Raw genomic sequence first — 20,508 nt, 5'->3', positions numbered from 1 at the left:
TTTTGATGTGGGTCCTTAAGCATCGACTGTAATTGAGATAGACAATAGGCTACCTAAACCAGTATTTCAGAACTATAGTTGATGCTCAAATACATTTCTAGAGCAAGAATAAAACTTTCTGTCCTGTTGTTTTCTGAATAAACAGACTAAATACTGCTTGGTTATACTTCATTTTTCACACACTTCTACAATCAACACTTACTTTTATAAATTCAGATAAAATCTAATCCATGTGGCCAAATAATCTAATCAGTTTTTACACCAAGGAATGCTAGAAATTCATTATCTTGTCCATGTCTCAGCTTATAGAACTACTATGTATCTGATGCTTATAAAACAGGCCTATTTTTAACTGTGATCACTCAATGTGAAGGCCAAAGAAATGTATACAATCTGGTTCAGAATCACTGAGACAAACAGATTAAATCATGTTTCAATGTTGTCAATTGTGTGGGTGATTGGTACAAGATGTGGTTCCTGCACTGTAGTTAAACCACCCAAGGTAAAAACATAGAGAAGAAATAGGCTAGTGTGTATTGTTATATATGTGGTTGTTAGGCAGTAACATTCAAACCAACCCATCTTCTATATTTTGTCAATTTACATGTTTATATAAATACAAATTCTCTCCCCAGTAATATGTCTGCACAAGATAAACCTGGAGTAATGCACTTGTAAATATCTGCCACATTGTTCTTTCTCTACACACAGTTATATTCATCTTTTATAACTTGCATCTGTTTAATCCATATTTATACAGTTGTATATTTATTTATCGACTGTATATTTGTCTACATGTTGCACTTCATCACCAAAGCAAATTCCTTGTTGTAAAGTACTACTTGTCAATAAAGCTCTTTCTGATTCTGATTGTTATACTGCAGGTAAGTCTCAGAGCACGCACAAGTCATTTAGTTTACCAGTGCATGAGAAATGTTTAGTGAACTGTGAAAGGTTTCAGATGCTGGGGCAGTTAAGGTTTTTTGAGGTTTGCTTTTTCTTATGTCATTTCATTTTTATGTGTTGTGTCATTTCAATTATTAAAAAAATGCTGAATGAAATAATGTTTCTCTCTGGACCAGGGTACAAAAACCATAAAAAACCAAGTGTTTGGGTGCATCAAAAACCTGAGTGCAGTAAGTAAAGGATCAGACACATACACAGCTATACATTTATGACCACCAATGTAAAATAAAATATAAGATAATGCACATTAAGACAAAAAACACAAAACATAGCTCGTGCTCCAATCAATCCTCTGGAGTTTGTTACCATGGAGTTGCCTAGGAGACGGTGACGCCGCCATTCAAACCGCGAAGCATGGCATGCTGGGATACCTTTCTCCATCATGGCGGATCAGGTGGTTGGCTAACACATTCAACGATTGTTTGCTTTCACACAATTTAGGACCGCAGCCGTCTGGCGTTTTCTACACTGGGACTGCAGCCGCCGAACAAACCCCGGGTAATTATGTGCTACAGAATCGTCAGCTGTGATGAGTGAACGGACTTGCTTTGTTGAAACAAGTAGCAGCTAAGTGTGTTAGCACGCTAGCGAGTTGAATAGCGACGACCGTGCTAACTTAGCAAGCGGTAATCAGTTGTGGATAATGGCCGTGGATCGCCGCTTAGGCCGCGGCGTGCTGTCGGCATAGCTTATCCAACTGGTAAGCGTGCAAAATAATTAACGTTATAAGGAAAAGCGGTTTTATAAAAATCACATTGTTGTATTAATGAAAGCTAACGTTAGCTAGCTGCAGTGATCTGTGAATGAATGTTAACGCTAGCTACAGCAGTGCAGGCCCGACAGTGTTTAGCGTTATCTAACGTTAACGTGTTAGTTGAACTGTCTGCTGCGGCTTGAAACTTTTTGTCTCCTTTTGCTTCTATTATCAGTGCAGATTTGACTTTCGTATAAATAATTGCATCTTTTTTGTGTGGCTTAACACGTTGACATAATGTGTCGGCAATAGAAGAGCAAACTTAACGTTATTTGAAATCCAAAATAACATGTTGGCAACCGTAATGTTACATTTGATGGCTAACTTAGCTTTAGCATCAACTGAAGCAGCAATGTCCACTAACGTTAGCTCAACCTAGATGTGCTGGCCACATTACCTTTAATGTATCTTGTAAATTGAGTAACGTTGTGTTTGGATAAGTAACTATCGCTTAATCTAAATTAATTGTTTACGCAAATAAAGCGTGTAACGTTACGTGATTTGAGTAAACTGAGATTTTGGCTTCGTTGCCAGCGTTTGTGAGCAGCAGTACTTCTCACACGTTATGTATGGTGGTAGGAGTAATGCTGGTTGTATTAAAGCTTTACGATTGTAGGACGACTGCTTTCTTTAGTCAAACGCAGAGTGTGGTCATTTTTTTTGGTAATCGCGATTAAAAAGAATACCATTCTATATGTATGTACTTGATAGGCTTATTGCCAACAATAAAATAAATGTTAAAGATAACATTTATTTGAGGGAACTCAGTCAATTCTGAATGATGTTTTGGAGTAAGGAAATATTGATTATTTAACTGGTGTGGCTAACCTCTGTCTCCTTTGGGTTAGAAGCGGTCTGGTTGTTAAGTCCTAGATTGTTACTTGTAGGACTTGTACTACCAGTGCTGGAAGACTATGCTTATATCTGTCAAACCTCTGGCCACATCTAGGTCAGCGGTGTTTAGGCAGGTATTTTGTCTTTGGCAGCTTTAGATGCGTGCAGTCTATTTATTCCCTAAAGATAGCTGATCTGTTAGAAGACACATGCCACTTTTCACGTGCACTTCTCATTTTACTTATTTGAATCCTTCAAAATTGTGTACTGTAAACTGACTTAAAAGTGTTTTTAGAGACAAATCATAAGCAAAAGGTAATACTCAGTAATCTTGTCAGCATCTGATCTCTGTACTGGGACATAATGTAGGTTTATCTAAGCATCTTAATTTGCCAGCCAAACCCTCAAGTTTTTGACCAGAAGAGTAAAGTTGTTGTGGCCGGATTACAGTATGTGGTGAAAAAATTAAATGTGTTTATTTAAAATCAGTAATTATCAGTCCGGTTTAGGAAGGAGAGATAATGAGACCTGCCAGGGACAGAAGGTTTGCAAAGGAGTACCCTGATATATGAATATAAATTTTTTTTTGCATATTTTTTTTTTTCTTTGTCTAATTTCAGCACAAATTGGTAACGGATCATTTCCAATCTTGAACCTATAGATCTTCTTGGACATTTCTAGTCTTTACTATTGATTTTAGTCCCAGATGGGTCATATAAATAGACTGTATTTAAGAAGTGGACGTAGGTCGCCATGGTAACGACTTGTCAATCATAGATAATCCTGCCCTGAAGCATACTCTGCTTTATGGTCTGTTTACCTCTAAATGGGACCATCATTTACTAAATGAACATCATATTGTATTGAAGAAGACATGAAACGAGTGATTGAGACCATAAACTCATTGGGAAAGTGTTTACTGAGGTAATTAATCAGCTAAGAAGTAGGGTCATTTTACCATTATTTCTAATGGAGCCGGACTTCTTTTTGCAACCAGAAGAGTCGCCCCCTAGAGGCCATTTGATAGAATGCAGGTTTAAGGGACTTCTGCGTTCGCATCAGTTTGCTGACCGGAAGTTTCCCGCTTGGTCATATACAACAACAGTCTAATTCAACAGACTTGCAATAAATCATAACCTTCATGAAGGTTAGTCAAGTCAAATCTGTTTTATTTGTCTCTAGACCAATATCACAAATCACACATTTGCCTCAAGGGACAACGTTCAGTTTTTGTTTGAACTGGTACAGAGGGGTATTTATTCAGCTTCATGGTAATTTTGGAAGCTGTAGTTTGTTGTACTGCTGGTTATACTGTGAGAGATGTTTCTAATATTTTGCTTACCACATTTATATTAATTTGGACAGACTGCTCCCCATTAAATTATTGAATGGTATTCATATACTGATAACAGCATGACTGGCCAGCTATTTTGCTCCTGACCAAAGAGGTACCAGTTTTAAGTTTCTCTGCTTTATCAGTTTTATTGTATTGGAGAGTTGATGTGACTCTTTCAATTATGGATGTATTAAGGAGACCTTTGATAAACTCTCTCGTCAATTGTACATGACGACACATTCTTGAGCCAATGACTATAACAGGGTTTCTGCAGGTTCTTAAAGTCTAAAATCCAATAACCAGAATTTTATGCCTTAAAACGTCTTAAATGGGATTATGAAGTTAATGTTACCTTTATGAAGTTCAACTAAATCTTGCTTTTAAATGTATTTTAGAGAATAAAAATAGTATTGATCATGCTGTAACAACCACAAAATGAAACCAACATGGAACACTAACCACTAATACAAAATGTATCTGTTAGTAAGACTGGTCTGTGGGTAAGTGCAAGCGAGATCTGGCTTGAGAATGGCGCATTTAGTGGTTGGTTGCAGCTGAATTTGAAGCCCGCTGCACCTTGTGCAAGAAAACACTAAAGATAAAAATTTTGCGTAACCGTTGAAGATATTATAGTCGCATGGGAACAACATAAACCTGCTGTAAAAAGCCACTAGCAAACATCTGCCATCACCCAATATTGTTCTGTAATCATATTGGGAGCATCAAGTCTGTTGTTTCCCCAACTGCTGCAAAAGTGAAGGCGGTTAGTGCAAGCTAATTATGTTAAGTAGCCGTATGTCATTAAGTAACTAACTTGCCTACTTGTCCAGGTTTGACAACATCAGGTACAAGCTTAGACTAAACTGATGTACAGCTTTGTCCTGTACACATACTGTACATCCTGATATTACATTTCAGTTTTCAGAGGAGTTTGACAACTGGTTAGTGGTGAAGGTGGAATGAAGGTGGTGACCATGGAGCTGAGGTTAATTAACTAAATTAGGGATCCAAACTAGTCCTAATTAGGAGATGTTTCTTTTGTATTTTAATGCAAATTAAATGCTTCGTTATTATCCAGAGATCCTGTATAGAAAAAAATTATGCATCAGTAATCGTTTAATAATTGCATCGCAGCCCTCTGAATTGTAATCGAATCTTGAGGTGCCAAGAGATTTCCACCCCTACTAAACATCAGTCATACAAAAGCAATAAAGACGTAGGTGAGCTATTTCAAACAGTGTTCCCTGATGAAGTATTTCTAAATTGCATTCATAATGATCTTAAAAAGTCTTACATTTAACTTGTTGAAACCTGCAGAAACCCTGTATAATACAGCACTTGTTACATCACTACCAATCTGTTTTTGTGATGATACGGATCAGTTGGGGGGCTTGCAGCCCTGCTACCAGCCGGGACCACAGCAGCTCAGCACAGCTATACGCTGTGTGTGTGTGTGTGCGCGCGCTAAAGCTGGCCATTACAAGCACATGGAAAAACCCTGTTGGTAGTTGTGGATGTAATCAAGATGGTGTTACTTACATTTTGCTGTAGCATGGCCATGAAATCTATACTTTTTCTTGTGTTGATGCTGCATTCTTTGTTGCTTAAGTTACAATACTTCTGATTCCCTCGCCAGTTTTGAGTGAGGGAGCAGCACACCAGTGACATTAAGAGGACCGTCTACAAAATCAGGGTCAGCAGTACGATGGAGTGTGCAGTGGACATCCCCTCAGGTGAGTGACGGATAAGAAACAAAGAAGTCTGTTTAATTTTACACATTTTGATCCCCCCCACATGTTCATAATTTTAATGAAATAAGTCACCCAAATATAACAGTATGGCCTGAGTTTTTGAGGGTATTCCATCTGTGTGGAAAAAAACTGCATTATGTCAAATACTGCATTCTCAAGGTGAAATGCTAACCAATGTCTGCCAAACATCCCTTAGCCATATATCACTATTTTTATCACTCTTTGTGTACCTTGAACAGTTTCCACAGGATTCCGGGGAACAGTGCATGGTATAATGAACAAAATAATCGAGCCTTCAGATCAAGCTAAATTAAATGCACTAATTTTAAGTGCAGCACTAATTGAATAACTTGCTCTATGTTTTGTACATGTTATGGATTTGCTAAATACATACATAAGCTGAAATATTGGCTGCTCTGTGCAGGTGAGGATGAGTTACCTGAGAAAGAGGACATCAATGCCAAGGAAGGGAATGAGCCACCCCACAAGAAAAACAAGAAGCACCGAAAACACAAGAGCAAGAAGAAGAAGAGGAAGAGGAAGGGGGAAAAGGAGAGCAGTTCAGAATCTGGTCCTGAGTCAGATGTAGAGCCACCACCTCCGCCAAGACCTGTCCGGACCACCAGAGCCAGGTCAGAAGAACTCAAATTTTGATATAAAATATGTTCTGTAAACTAAATGTACTATTGTCTCAGACTTTATAGAAGTATTGTTTAAATGTTGTGAATTTTTACTATTCCTAAAATTGAAGTTAGCTGAAAAAAAATAAGGCCTATTACAATATATATTTGTTTCAGAATTTTAAATTTCATATCTCTGGCTGTTCAGATCCCATATTCAGGCCATGGCTACAGGTTTTGATCATGGGCCATTATAATTATCTAACAAAAGCACAGAATAAATCTCAGTGGAATCTTGGTAGGTTTAAGCTGATTGATTTACATAAAGAAAACATTAATGTAGTGTGGAATAGGAGGTGTAAGAGACACTAGGCACCAAGCCACATCATGAGACATGTTACGAACTAGAATATGGTTTGAATTCTAAATTCTGGGAAAAGCCACCAGTCACACTAAATGGATTTTTGTGCTTGCTTAAAAAAGAAAATGTACCTTACCCAAACTGAAAAAGTGACCTACTTGTGTTTTGTTTGTACTGGAAACATTAACAAGGAAAGACATTTTTCTGAACACTTTCCCTTTTCTTTGTGTTTGTAGTGCCAGACTGGCAGCAGCTGCAGGAGACCATGCTGTGCTGAAGGAGGAGGGCAAAAAGGATGTGATTACAGGTAGGAGACCCTCACACACCATCATAATTCATATTTACTTACTAGTAATGGATAAATCCTATTTTTAAAAAGTAGATAAAAAAAAAAAAAAACATCACTTCTCCTCTCAGATCGTGTGGACACGGAGGGCGATGCAAAATCCAAAAAACACAAAAGACACGCTGCCAAGAAGAAGAAAAAGAAGAGGAAGAAAGATGAAAAGCAGGAAAAGAAATCCCCGTCTCACTCCCCATCTGAAAGCAGCTCAGCTTCAGGTTCAGAGTCTGAAGTTGAAGGAGGTAAAGTGGCTGGTGATGGCAAATACTCCCCAGCTGCAGCATCTGATCTGCAAGAAGCAGTGTCCAAACTGGTTCCAAAAAGCAAACGAGGGGAGGAGAAGGTGGTTTCCATGGTTACACAGAAACCTGAAACTCCTGGAGTGAAGAAAGAGGAGCTATCCGATATGGATGTGTCCCCATCTGGAGGGAAGGGCATTAACACCAATGGATCAGAAAAGGATATGAGGTTGCCCTCTGCAGGCCAGGATGAGATGACGCAGACAGCGACAGTTAAGGTTAAGACAGAGGGTAGTCATGCTGATGGTGCATTCAGCCATGCACAGGAACTCCCTGACATCATCCCTAAACTGGAAGGTGCTACCCCAAGAGATGACTCGGGCCTGAAAGATCAGGCCAATTCAGTTCCGAAGGCAAAGATCAAGGAACGTGATTCATCCAAGTCCAGGTCTCCTTCCCCATCCAGCGGCCTAGACATTAAGAGGTCTGGGTCAAGTCATAGCCGGTCACCAACACCTAGTCCCTGTAGGCAGCAGTCTGATGGTCAAACAGCAGCAGCAGTTATGAAAGAACGGCCGAGAACCCGTTCTAGGTCAACCTCAAAGGGAAAACGTTCTACAACTCCTTTAATGAGTCGGCAGCTGTCTCGTTCAATGTCCCGCTCTCTGTCCCGTTCTCAGTCGCCTATATCTAAGAGGAAGTCACTCTCCCCTTCCCCGAAGTCTCCCAAGCGAGCAAGCTGTCAGTCTCGTTCCACCTCACGCTCACCCACCCCCAAGAAGAAGGTTTCAAAGCCAATAAGGAAATCCAAGTCCCCTAAACGTCGGAGGAGTTCCTTGTCTGTTTCCCCGAAGCGACGCAGAAGTTCCCACTCTCCTAAAAGAAAGGTGTCACGATCCCCTAAACGCAGTGGCCGCAGGTCTCCCTCTCTATCTCGTTCTCCAAAGAGAGGTCGAAGGTCAGAGTCACGACCCCGTGGAGGCACAAGGCGTTCCAGGACCCGTTCACCTAGACGTGGCGGTGCAGTTGGCAGGCGTTCACGGTCACGTTCCATCAATAGAAACCGCCGATCCCACTCTAGATCAAGACGCCCTGTTCGTCGCTCCAGGTCACGATCATTGGCAAGGCGTGCAGGAGGCAGACGCTCCAGGAGTCGATCCTTGTCTCGACGTAGGAGGTCACCACCTCCCAGATCCCGCCGCTCACGCTCCCGGTCCATTCGCAGAAGCAGACGGACTCGATCAAGGTCCGTTGTCGTCCTTAAGCGCAACCGCCGCTCCAGATCGAGGAGTCCCCGCAAACGGACCAAATCCAAAACCCCTCCCCCCCGGCGGCGGTCTAAATCTCGGTCGCCAGTCAGAAGGCGCTCTCGGTCACCTGCCAGGAGAAATCGTTCTCCACCAAGGTCCGGCAAACGCTCCAAATCCCGCTCGTTGTCTCGGAGGAATCGGTCAAAGTCAAACTCACCACTACCTGGCAAGAAGAGGTCCAAATCTCCTAAAAAGAGTCGAAGAAGGTCAAAGTCTAAATCTGTCTCGGTGGGCGCAAACAGATCGAAGTCCAGGTCTGAGTCAAGTGACGGTCAGTCAGACAGCTCCTCTCCAGCGAGGTCCACATCTGTCTCTCCTGTTAAAGAGATGACGCTTTCCTCGCCTAAGGCAGAGCAGACAGCTGGTGGGAAGACAGCTGGAGAAAGTGGAGGACCTTCAGCTGCAGCAGGTCAGACTTTATTCATTGCTATGTTTTTAAAACAAACTGATTGATTTTGGACCATAAGATGTGCTCATTTACAAAGGGTGTCACCCTTCATCACAAAAACAAGCGAAACTCAACCATCTATATTCTACAAACTTGCAAATGTTATTTGGAAATTTGTAAAATTGACCAGAAAGCAATATTTCATGTTACCCTCCACTCCTCTGGCCTCCAACACAATCTGAAATGCTAATTATCATCTTCCTCCTTGTTTGTTCTTCTAGACATGCAGTAATTATTTATTATTGGATATTTGTACTGTAAACAGTGTTTAAAGTACATCAGTCCCCAGTGATTTGTGTTACTGTTGCCTTAAATAGCCTACATGTCTTTATGCCTTGTCATTTAACCTGTAGGTGGGTGGAAACCTGTGCCCTCAGCTGTGCCCTCAGCAGTTGCCTCCAGCCCCCAAGCTGGGAGCTCCTCAGACACGTTGCAGGAGCCGCCTCAGACGCTTGCTGAGGAACAGAGAGAGCGTGTCGGCTCATCCAATGAACGAGATGTTTCCAGGTCTAGGTCTGGTTCCAGAGAGCCTGGCACTGGCCCAGATGGGTCCGATTGTTCGGAAGGCTCAGATGAAGAAGAGGATTCTACCTCTCCGGTTAAAACGGCCCCTCGACGGCAGAGAAGCTCCTCAGGTTCAGCATCTCCACGAGTGCAGAAGAAGCAGCTTTCCAAGTCACGCTCGCCTACCATTCGCCGAAAACTGTCACGCTCAACTTCTTCGCCCAGACGATCGACATCCAAGTCTAAATCCAGAAGGAAGCAGTCTAGGTTTGTTATGTGTGTGCGTGTGTTTGTACCTGGCCTATATCATGAATGTGTGGCTGCTAAAAGAGCTTTAAATTAAATCACTGTCAGGTCTTAAAAGGAATTAAATGTTAAAGACATCATGAAACAGGGACTCGAAAGGGATCTAATCGCCAGCCCCAATGCTCACATTATGCTGTACTGGTAAGTATGATTTAAAAAGTCACTATTCTGCATATTTACGATGTCTTATCATTCACCTTTCCTCAGGTCCAAGTCTCCAGTGAGGAAAAGAGAATCCATCTCTCCATCAGAAAGGAAGAAGCGACGTTCTAAATCTCGGAGTCCTGCCCGGCGGCGGAGGTCCCGCTCACGCTCGGCCACATGGCGTAAGCAATCGGGCTCAAAGTCCCGAACCAAAATCCGCCGCTCCAAGTCCCGCTCTCCAGCCCGCAAGAGGCGATCTCGTTCGCCCAACGGCCGTGGGAGGAGAAGGTCCAAGTCCATAGAAAGAAGCAAGCGATCCAAGAGTCGCTCCACAGGCCGGAGGAAAAGGTCCAGGTCAGGAGACAGAAGCAGGCGATCAAGGTCTCGTTCTTCTGATCGCAGACGCAGGTCTAAGTCAAGGGGTCGAGGGAGGCGGCCAGTGTTTCGCAGTCGTTCGTTCGATAGGCGGGACAGGTGGAAAAGGGAACCTAGCCACTCTCCAGTTCTCATTCTCCGCAAACAGCGCCGTTCAGGGTCCCGGACACGACGCAGCACCAGCAAGACTCCTCCAAGGCTCACTGACCTGGGTAAAACATTTTGATTCAAACGCTTATATTTGTGATGTTACATTTATGAACATTCATGCTTTCATTTTTAGTATGATTTGTTTTTTTTTTATTTTTCTTCAGTTTTCACAGCTTGTATACTAAATCTTGCCGTTTGTCTTTCTCTACATAACCTCTCTGTGCCCTGTTGTTGCATTACCCCTCCCTCTGGCTCTCCTCTGCCCTCTCTTTTTTCAGATAAGGACCAGTTGCTGGAGATAGCTAAAGCTAATGCTGCTGCCATGTGTGCTAAGGCGGGGGTGCCCATTCCTGAGAGTCTTCGGCCGAAGACCATCTTCCAGCTCCCTCTACCCACTCCATCTCCTACCCCGCTCTCCTTACCATTACCTTTACCTCTCCCTATGGGCATGGGGATGCCCAACATGCCGAATATGCCCAACATGGGTCCAATGGGGATGTCCAATATGTCAGGAATGCCCAGCATGTCAAACATCACCATGAGTGCCGCTATGGCAAGTATGACCGCAGCTACTATGACAGCTGCTTTGACCAACATGGGTGCCCTGGCGGCCATGCCTCCCCTTGCCCCACTTCCTACCATCACCAACAAGCCTCCCCCGTGTCTCGCACCCCCGACACCAGCCCTTAATCTGGACCACATCGAGGAAGCAAAGAGGAAGGTCACTCAGCAGGCTAACATACACACCATCAAGGAGCTCACTGAGGTACATGTTTTTTGTTTGAAAGAATGTTAAGAGAGAGTGATGTTTGTGTTTTGTAGTAGAGCTGTGCCAACCCAAAGTAACTGAATTGTTTTTCTGTGTTTTTGTAGAAGTGCAAGATGATTGCAAATAGCAAGGAGGAGATGGCCATTGCTAAACCCCATGTCTCAGATGATGAAAGCTAAAACTGCCAAGTCCTCACGGTGAATTTTTCAGTCTTTATTCTTCAATTTCTTTGTCAGTCTGTGTCCCCTGCTTTTATATTGGTGTTTCCTCTTCATTCTGTTGTGGGCATTGTTTCTTTAATCACTGATGTATTTGACATGCCATTGGCTCTCATTTACAAAAGTGCTACATTTTCAGTCATTGAATTATACATATATTAACATTTTTAAGCTTATGAAATTGATGTCAGCTGTAACATACTTGGCCATCTCAATATGAAATCATTTTCTTTTTTCTACCACACTCTAATCAAGTGTTTATCCTTCCACTTTTGTCTTTCATCATGCTTGCATAAGAAACATTCTTCCTTTTGCTTTATAGCCTTTCCCTTTGGCTCCCACTGTGACCCCTTTTCCCCCTAGTTATCCATTCCTCTTCCCCACATCCTTCATCATTTATATTTATGATTAATTCAGTCATTTATCAGGTACCCATTAAAATACAATGAACCCATTAATTATTTTGAGATGTTTTTTTAACCTAGTCTAATTTTCTCATACATTTTCATCTGTTTAAAGACCCACACAGACTTTTTGGCTTTATGGTTATTTTACCTGATATCTGACAACAAGATTGGTACTAATAGTTATGTCATGGTAGTTCTGCATGTTTGATACCACACTGTAGCGTCCAGCGTTAATGCAAGTTGTCATTGTTATCCTTTTTTTCCCCCACTCATTATTTTTAAGCATGCTAACCAGGCAGACTCACTAAACTTTAGTTCTCATTTTTCATGGTTCAGACAATTATACTGTGCTTCATGTATGCTAACAAGGAAAATGCCATCAGCCCTCCCCTCTCTGAATTGTTCCTCTGTATATTAAGTAGACAAGACCTAGTAATCGTTCTCTGTCGACATTAATTGATGATCTTGTCTCGAATACAAATTAGACAAAATGTTTTGCACCAACTTTGACCTTTTCTCTCTCTTTGTCTGCACACAGCCACTCCCCTCAAAGGACTGAAGGAAGATGTAAATGCTTTACAGTTCTCTTTGGCAGCCAGAGTGAGCTTCATAAACCTCCACCAAGAAGAAGAAGAAGAGCACCCTAGTTGTCACAATATAGGAACACCGGCACCAGCCACTGTCCCACTCAGCTTCCCAGTTTTTTTTTGTTTGTGTAAAAGAGTGAGACTGGCAGACTGTCACCTGTGATACCACTGAGAATACTGTACACACTGACACGTGTGCACAGTTGTATGACTGTATAGTGAGTGTGAGTCTGTGTGTGTGTGTATATAGTGACTTTCACCACCAACTCCTCAGTGGTGCTGCTCATTTAAGCAGTCACTGTTGTAAAGACTGAGAGGAAACCAAACCAACTAGTGGCGCAAGTGTTTTTGTAAAAGATTAGTTTCTCTAAATTTTTGTTTTACTTTTATGCTTTCTTAAAGGATTGTGTTATGTGGAGACTGCTTCCCTGTTCTGCTGTATTCCCCTCAGCCATCTCTAGTCCCTGATTTTATAAACAAACAATGCAGGTGACGTTTTGGTAGATCCTCACATGTTGTTTTCACAGACCTGGGGCTCCAGGGCGAGAGTGACCACATGTTGTGAATTCTGCAACAGAGTGCCAGATCAGATTATTTTGAAGGAAGGAGATGATGAATATATTTGCTGAAGAAGGTTTGTTTGAATTGTGACTATAACAAAGATTACCATCTCCATTCACAAAACAACTAATTCAGTTAATCTGCCCTGGGTGTGATTTCCCCCCCCCTTTTTAAAAGACACCAAGCTAATCTTTGACTCTTACCTGGTCTTTCATTCGGGCTTTGTTGTTGGGTTTTTTGTTGCACTTGGAAACATGTTAGTAGATTTAAATTGACATTTCATCTGCCATTCTAAAAGCAGAAAAGTATAATATATGAAATGATTTGAGATGCACAAAAGCATACCATTGCCATTAGTATTTGCTGGAAATTGCCGTGAAAATCCCAGATTCAGATCACAACTAATATTCGATTGAGTGGACCTATGCCAAACCCACCAAGCTTAAACTAAATCAATATTACATTTCTTTTTCCTGATAAACAATGCAACCTCCCTTAAACTTTCCACTATAAAAATTATTACTCGTTTAGAAGAACATTTCCATTTCACTGTGTAGCTGAATACATCCTAAACAATTGGCGTTTTTAAATACACTTTTGCTTTTGCCTTTCTGTTGCTGTTTACATTATGAAAACATTTTCTTTCAGTGGCTTTTTTTCCTCTTTTTTTTTTTAGAGGCACATAAGAAGAACACCATTCATGTTATTGTGCTGAGGGGTGACAGATGACTTGTAGTGGTTATAGAAGTAAATGTAGAAAGTTCAGGATGTCCTGAACTGTGCCATTGTTCAAAGTTTTTGTGTATTAGACAATCAGTTTCTTTGTCTCAAGATGCTATTTTTGGAGCAAGAACTTCTAACCACATGCAATTTACACAATTGAATTTTATTCAGGTCACAAATAGAGAATCGTTTTGAATAACAGAATGAGTAGTATTGTGCAAACATTAAAAAAACCCCAAGAAGCCCTTTTCATTTAATCAACAGGTAACATTTAATATCTGCTTTACTTGTAAGTGTTGTTTCCCTAGCCTGTAGTAGGTCTTCATTGCGAGTTGTGTCTGGGTAACGGAGTCTGTGTTTCGCTGGATGCTTTGGTCCCATTGGATAACTAAAGAACAAAGATGAATTTGGTGCTCTTGAACAAAAATGGCAGGGATGAGGTTTTTCTGTTTTTTAGGACATCTTGCCCTCGGCTCGTTTATTTTCATTGCAGAGGCAAATAATTCTGGATCCATCCTCCTTTGTCGACCTCCCATGCCCAGGGCTGTTTAACTGGAAGATAATCCGTGAAGGGTTTTGTAACTGTAACTACACGGACTCTGTACCAAAAGTGTTGAACTGTTGAATTGATTCCCCGAAGTAATCTTTAAACATTTTAATGACAAAAAAAAAGAAATTGCATTTTATGATTCTTTTTTTTTTTTTTGGGTCATGTAAGTATGACATCGCTTGCTTTGTACATAAATGTGTTGATGATTATTAAAAACCTCAGTGATCCGTACCTACTTGTGTCTTGTGCTATGTTCACTTCAGTCAGGTCCTAATGTATTGCTGCACATTTCCAATTTATGGAACATTTATTAAATGCCTTTTAGAAATGGGAAGGGGTATCGATGAGTTTTGTGTGACCCAAACTTATTGATCAGACAAGACAAGGCGATGCAGGGGGCTGTGTATTCTTTTAATTTACTAATGTAGTTGCACATGTTACATATTCACTGAGTTATAAGCAACCTTTTACTTTTTTTTTCTTTTTTTTTCTCCCTTCTGTTTATTAACATTCAGTTAATGAAAGTAATTTAAAGCTGACATGGTTATGGAAATAATCTGTCATCTGTTGTGAAACTGAAGTGGTTTTATCAATAATAAAGGGACATCTAGTGTCCACAACCATAAGGGGATGGATTTTAGATGTATAGAGAAAAAGACATACATAGACTACTCTTTGAATGAAATGTGAGAAGTAGATTATGTTGTTTTGAAAGAGCAAAGTTTTTGTAGAAGCTTTAATGAATAAAATTTTCCAAACCACTAGTGAGAAATGAACGGTCCAATATTCAGTCAAATGTCCTCTGTTTCCACCCAGGGTAAAACAGTTTGTAAATCTGCTGATAGGAAGACAGTTGGGAGAGTGCAACTTGTTTAGAAAAAAGATTAGATACTTATTTTAAAGTGGTCTGTACCAAATTCATGGAGAAGTATTTCTTTTTAAAATGGTGGAGTGTTTTAAAAATGCCATTGGAGCCAGAAAAACTGTATGTTAAAACAATCAAATTCATGACAGATTATTTTGTATAAAATGCTTTTAAATCACAATATGCAATATTGAGCTGTGTATCCGCATGTTCTAAGCCCAATATGTGCATCAAACTCTATATCCCAGCTCCAAACTGTCACTATAACACACCCCATTTCATGATCAAATGGCTAATAACTTTAGTTTGCAAAGAATCCACCAGAAGGTTTTGTAATGTGTGAGACCGTGCATGAGTTTCCTTTGTTTAAAATTAGATTGCACTGCCAGGTATGAATGGGGTCATGGAATAAATGGTAAGTGAAGTGACATTGGCCCAGTTGTGCACTGCTCAGCAGTGAGCGACCAGCTTTCAGATATTAACTGAAAGCCTTTACAGCAGAGATGGAGCCCAACAGCAGAACCTGACTGTACAGTCCTATTGATTTGCAAGACTGTGTGCTTGTGTGTGGGCAGTTTCTGAGTTTGCCTGTGTGAAAGAAAAGTGTTTGAAGAGGGCTGATGACACTGTGTCATTTCCTGGGTGCTGGGATAGTTAAAATGTTCTTTCAAGCAAATTATTTAAGCTACAAAATACCTGTAGTTATGAAACCCTCCAACAAGTGGTGCCCTTTCTCTTTGTTTCCACTGTATTTTATGGTGGAGGTCAGACCCTCTCCATCTACAAAAAGCACCAGATTGAGCTGGAAGAGTGTTAAAATAAGTAAAGTAAAAGGGCTTTGACACATTAAACACTTTATTTTCAGTAAACAACTTTTCTGATTTATGATGTCGAGCGAAGATGTGTGACCAGGGCAGTCTTCAAAAGGCTTGGATCTGCTCACTGAACTGGATAAAAAAATTTTAAAAACTCCAGAGTGAGAGCTTCCGCCTCAGTCTTCATCATGGGGTTTAAAATACCAATCGCATGGCATATACTCAGATGATAGAATCATTACCATAGTCATGGATTAAGGGGCTTTGGACTGAACAGTGCTGTGGATCAAAAGAAACAAACACTAAAGAAAAGAGGAAACACCAGCCTCAGTTCTTTTTATGTCTTACATAGTTTTCACAAGTGAAGTGACCCCTTATTTTGTTGGCTTGTTTTGATGGTAATTGACACCAAGGGCGTCACTTTGTGTTGAAAAGTAGTGGGGACATAAGGGCTCAGTTTAGGGGTATGACTATACACTTAGCTCACAAGATGTGACGATGCACAATATAGGGGTCACAAGAACACGATTAGAAGATACTTTAACACTATTTTAAAGAAATATTCAATGCTAAGATATATGGGTGGTGGTCTGTGGGTCCTCCCCCAGAAAATTTGGAGCATTAAACACTTAATTTCCTGCATTCTGGAGAAATTTTCTGCACCAATTTTTGGTGGAAATAAATGTCTTTATTTATAGGCTTTAAAGGGAAACACAAAATTCAGGTGGCAGGTGACAATTCAAAATGTAAAAATATAATTGAATATAATGCAATAATTAGTAGCTTGTTTTTTTATCTTAAGTTACTCTTTTATCATAGTTATTTCTTCTATATTTGCATTGCCTGTTTTCTTTTAGTGCAAATAATCCTTTCTCAGGGTTGGTTATCAGAAAATGTTCTTACAAATGCTTTCTTAAAATGATGGGGACAAAATTTTTGGAGCCAGGAACACTGTTTACCTTATCTTTTCTTCACACAAAGCAATCCCAGTCCCGGCTATTCTCATCTGTGACACCACGATGGTGGAACGAGCTACCACATGCCATCAGAGCAGGGGCGTCCCTCTCTAACTTCAAGAAGCTCTTGAAAACTCATCTCTTCCGAGAACACTTCCTCTTATAACACCTCTAACTCCTAACCTCTAACATGCACTTCCTGTGCTCTTCTTCTTCTATCCCCTACAATGATCTTGTATTGATTGCACTTTTTGTTTTGATTGCACTTTTTGTTAACTCTTACTTCCTTCCCTAGGTATCTACCCCATTGATGTGATATGTACCGTGAGCTCTTACTAGTATTTATTGCTGCTCTTACTAGTATGTATTGTCAGTTGTAGATCTGTAGTTGATGCTCTGTTGATGCTTGTATGTTGTTCCTCAAATGTAAGTCGCTTTGGATAAAAGCGTCTGCCAAATGAGTAAATGTAAATGTAAATCTTTTGTAGCCTACTGCCTAGTTTGTAATTTTTTAAAATTCTGTTGGGTGTGGGGTAGCCAGGCATGGGTGGAATTAATTCATTTAAAATTTGGTGGTTGCTACACCAACCAAAATGGCATGTTTAATACAAGGGAAGAAAGAGGTGCTGCAAATTTGAAAATTACATTTGATTCAAGCTTGTTTCATTGCAAAACAATAAGTGACTAACATGTTCTACAGATTCAAGGAAGTCGTATAAAGTTGTTGAAAAGATACATAGGCCTGATGTTTTTTAATTAAATATATGCCAATACATAACTTTAAAATAACACATAAACTACTGTAAATGTAAATCTTATTTGCAATAAAATAAAATTTATTGATCAATGAATTATAGTGATAAATGAGGTATCACTGAAACACCTGGTAATAATCGCACGCAGATATCTAACTGTGTCTTGGTCTATACATTTCATCCACAATGAGAAGAGACTGACTTATCGCTCATACACGTGAACATATTTATTTTGAACACAGTCTATATGCCTGATGCAATCCTTTATCACCACATCTTCCAAAAATACAACTTTCCTTTCACTGTTTCGCAGATGACATCCAAATTTACCTACCTTTGAATACTAAAACAAACTCAGTTGAAGCGCTGAGAAAATGTCTACATGAAGTAAATGACTGGATGTCAGTGAATGCGGGAAAAGGCGCAGTGACCACATCACCCCTGTACTGTCGTCTCTCCACTGGCTGCCTGTCATTTTTAGAATCCATTTTAAGATCTTATTGTTTGTTTTTAAATCTCTTAATGGGCTGGCACCATCATATTTATCTGATATGCTGATTTTGCACACTCCAGTCAGAGCACTCAGGTCCACTGACCAGCTGCTTTTAGACTTTCCAAGGTCCAGACTGAAAACCAGAGGCGACAGAGCTTTTTCAGTAGCAGGTCCTAAGCTTTGGAACTCTCTTCCTCTCAACATTAGAGCAGCTACCTCTATTGAGAGCTTTAAATCACTTTTAAAAACACATCTTTTTGCACTGGCTGCTCATACATGCTGAGCCGTGATATTTTATTGTTGTTATTGCTTTAAGTATAGTTTTTTATCTGTTGTCTGTTTTTTTTGGCATATTCTGTTTTAGAAGGGTTTTATTGCTGTTCTCTGTATCTGTACAGCACTTTGGGGCAGTAGTGACTGTTTGTAAACGTGCTATATAAATAAACTTTGACCTTGACCTTGACCACGAACCTCACACTAGGGCTCTTTTGGAGACAGCAGACAGCGTGACTGCAGCAAGGTAGGCTAATTGTTTATTCAATTTCCCAATGTGAATGTTTTTGTCACTGAAAATGTCAGAGCAGAAAGTCCTGAATGGTTGCAGACATTTTAAAATCATACAGGTTAAGGTCAGTTGGAATACAAATGGAAGACTATAGCCAGGCCTATCATTGATGGCACTGACCAATCTTCCTTTGAGAGGTATCACCGAAACCAGTGTTGACTGACATGGTGAGGATTTCATTAAAAATGTAATCCGGTACGATTACAAATTACTATCAAGTATCCAAGTACCACAAAATAAAATTAATGTAACCTAATTACTTTTAGTTACTTTTGGATTACTTCAATGCCAAATAGGCAAATGAAGACAAGAGAGTATTAATGATGCATTTTCTGCTTAGTGTATTTTTAGAGAAACATACAATAACAAAATCTTCCATTGCCATGAAATCAAAATCCATGTTTAAATGTTTATGCTTTGCACTATGTCACCACCCCGCGACCCTGTACGCAGAATAAGCGGTTGACGATGGATGGATGGATGGACTATGTCACCACTATGGCAGTATCTGGCCCATCAATGACAAAAAAACTTTGTTTTGTTGGTATTCTTCATGATATTTAAGAGTTTGTCAATTTGGAAAACCATTTTAAAATGTTGATGACTCATTCTCCGCTGGTTGTATTAATTTAGTGTCAAATGAAAAGATTCTCAACATGATGCTGCTGATTGCTAGGACCGAGCCCCCACTGATAACTGTACAAAAACACAACTTTTTTCACTGATTGTGAAAGTGGATCATATTTGATGGAGAAATATTAGAAATAGGGAGATAATATTTTCTAGTATTCTCTCTGATTTCCCCCGGCTGCTCTGTTTCCTGATGGACAGATAACTTTACCCGTTGGTGAAGTTAGTTAACAGCTAACAAGCAAACTCTGTTTTTAGCTCAGTTAGCTGTGCAACCACTGCTCATGTTAGTTTACTCTGCCCGTACTGGGAGATCGGAGCACAGGGGGAGTGTTAGTGTTTACCATAGACTGTATAAGGGTGTTTACACATAAGCACTGGAGGTTTTCAATACAGGGGCGGGGGTACCAACGAAACCTCCCAGTGAATACGGCATGAACAGGACCGAACACAACAGAGACAAACAGGGAATCCAGTATTGAGATGACTTACACAGAGCTTCTTGATGGATAGCTTTACTTTGTGCTAAACCGCTAACTGTAGCCTATCTGCCTGTATCTGTGGTTGTTTTTTTAAGCCAATGGAAATGCCAATCAATACCTGCGACACGTCCCTTCCTAGCTTTGTGTTTTTTCAGAAACATGCACATACTGTACACCATATACTGTTTATAACAAACATATATGGAAGCAAATAGCACAGCGTTGTCTGTTTTATGGAAACTTTGTGCTTAAAGGGGACCTATTATGCTTTTTCATATTTTCTGGCATTTCTATAGTGTTACAATGTCAGATGTTCATGTTAAACATGACAAAAGTGTCAAATAATAAGGTAAAAGTATTTAAAAGAAATCCCTGTGAACCAAAACCTCAGATATCCCCCTGTTCTGAATGCTCTGTTTTAAACTGTTTTTTCTACCAACGGCTCGGTATGATGTCAGTCCAAGCCGGATTTCCATATATGGTCATTTGCTCCAGGTAGAGAATGCTGGCCACGCCACAAAGGAACATGCAGGTACCTGCGGCAGCCTGGTAAACACATTCTAATGTCCAATCAGAAGACAGTGGGATTTGGGGGGAGAGGGGGGGTCTCAAAGAGACAGGAGGATCTTCAGCTTGTTTCAGACAGAGGCTGAAATGAGGGCCTGCGTGAAGTGCCAGTATAAGATAGAAA

At 40.4% G+C, this 20,508-nt stretch overlaps 1 protein-coding gene across 1 annotated transcript; it reads left to right on the top strand.

Annotated features, from left to right (window-relative positions):
- Positions 1 to 1,307: 1,307 nt before the first annotated feature.
- Positions 1,308 to 14,487, top strand: sona (SON DNA and RNA binding protein a). Its single transcript, XM_046053800.1, has 10 exons — positions 1,308 to 1,464; positions 5,527 to 5,623; positions 6,066 to 6,273; positions 6,859 to 6,929; positions 7,040 to 8,923; positions 9,316 to 9,733; positions 9,980 to 10,503; positions 10,720 to 11,207; positions 11,315 to 11,407; positions 12,374 to 14,487. Exons 2-9 carry the CDS (start codon positions 5,596 to 5,598, stop codon positions 11,387 to 11,389), a joined length of 3,696 nt encoding a protein of 1,231 aa, XP_045909756.1. The 5' UTR covers positions 1,308 to 1,464; positions 5,527 to 5,595; the 3' UTR covers positions 11,390 to 11,407; positions 12,374 to 14,487.
- Positions 14,488 to 20,508: the final 6,021 nt, after the last annotated feature.

This window comes from Micropterus dolomieu, linkage group LG07 (assembly GCF_021292245.1).
Source record: "Micropterus dolomieu isolate WLL.071019.BEF.003 ecotype Adirondacks linkage group LG07, ASM2129224v1, whole genome shotgun sequence".
Classification (NCBI taxonomy): Eukaryota; Metazoa; Chordata; class Actinopteri; order Centrarchiformes; family Centrarchidae; genus Micropterus; species Micropterus dolomieu.
The sequence above is the reverse complement of the archived record's forward strand: the minus strand, read 5'-3'. Positions and strand labels throughout refer to the sequence as shown.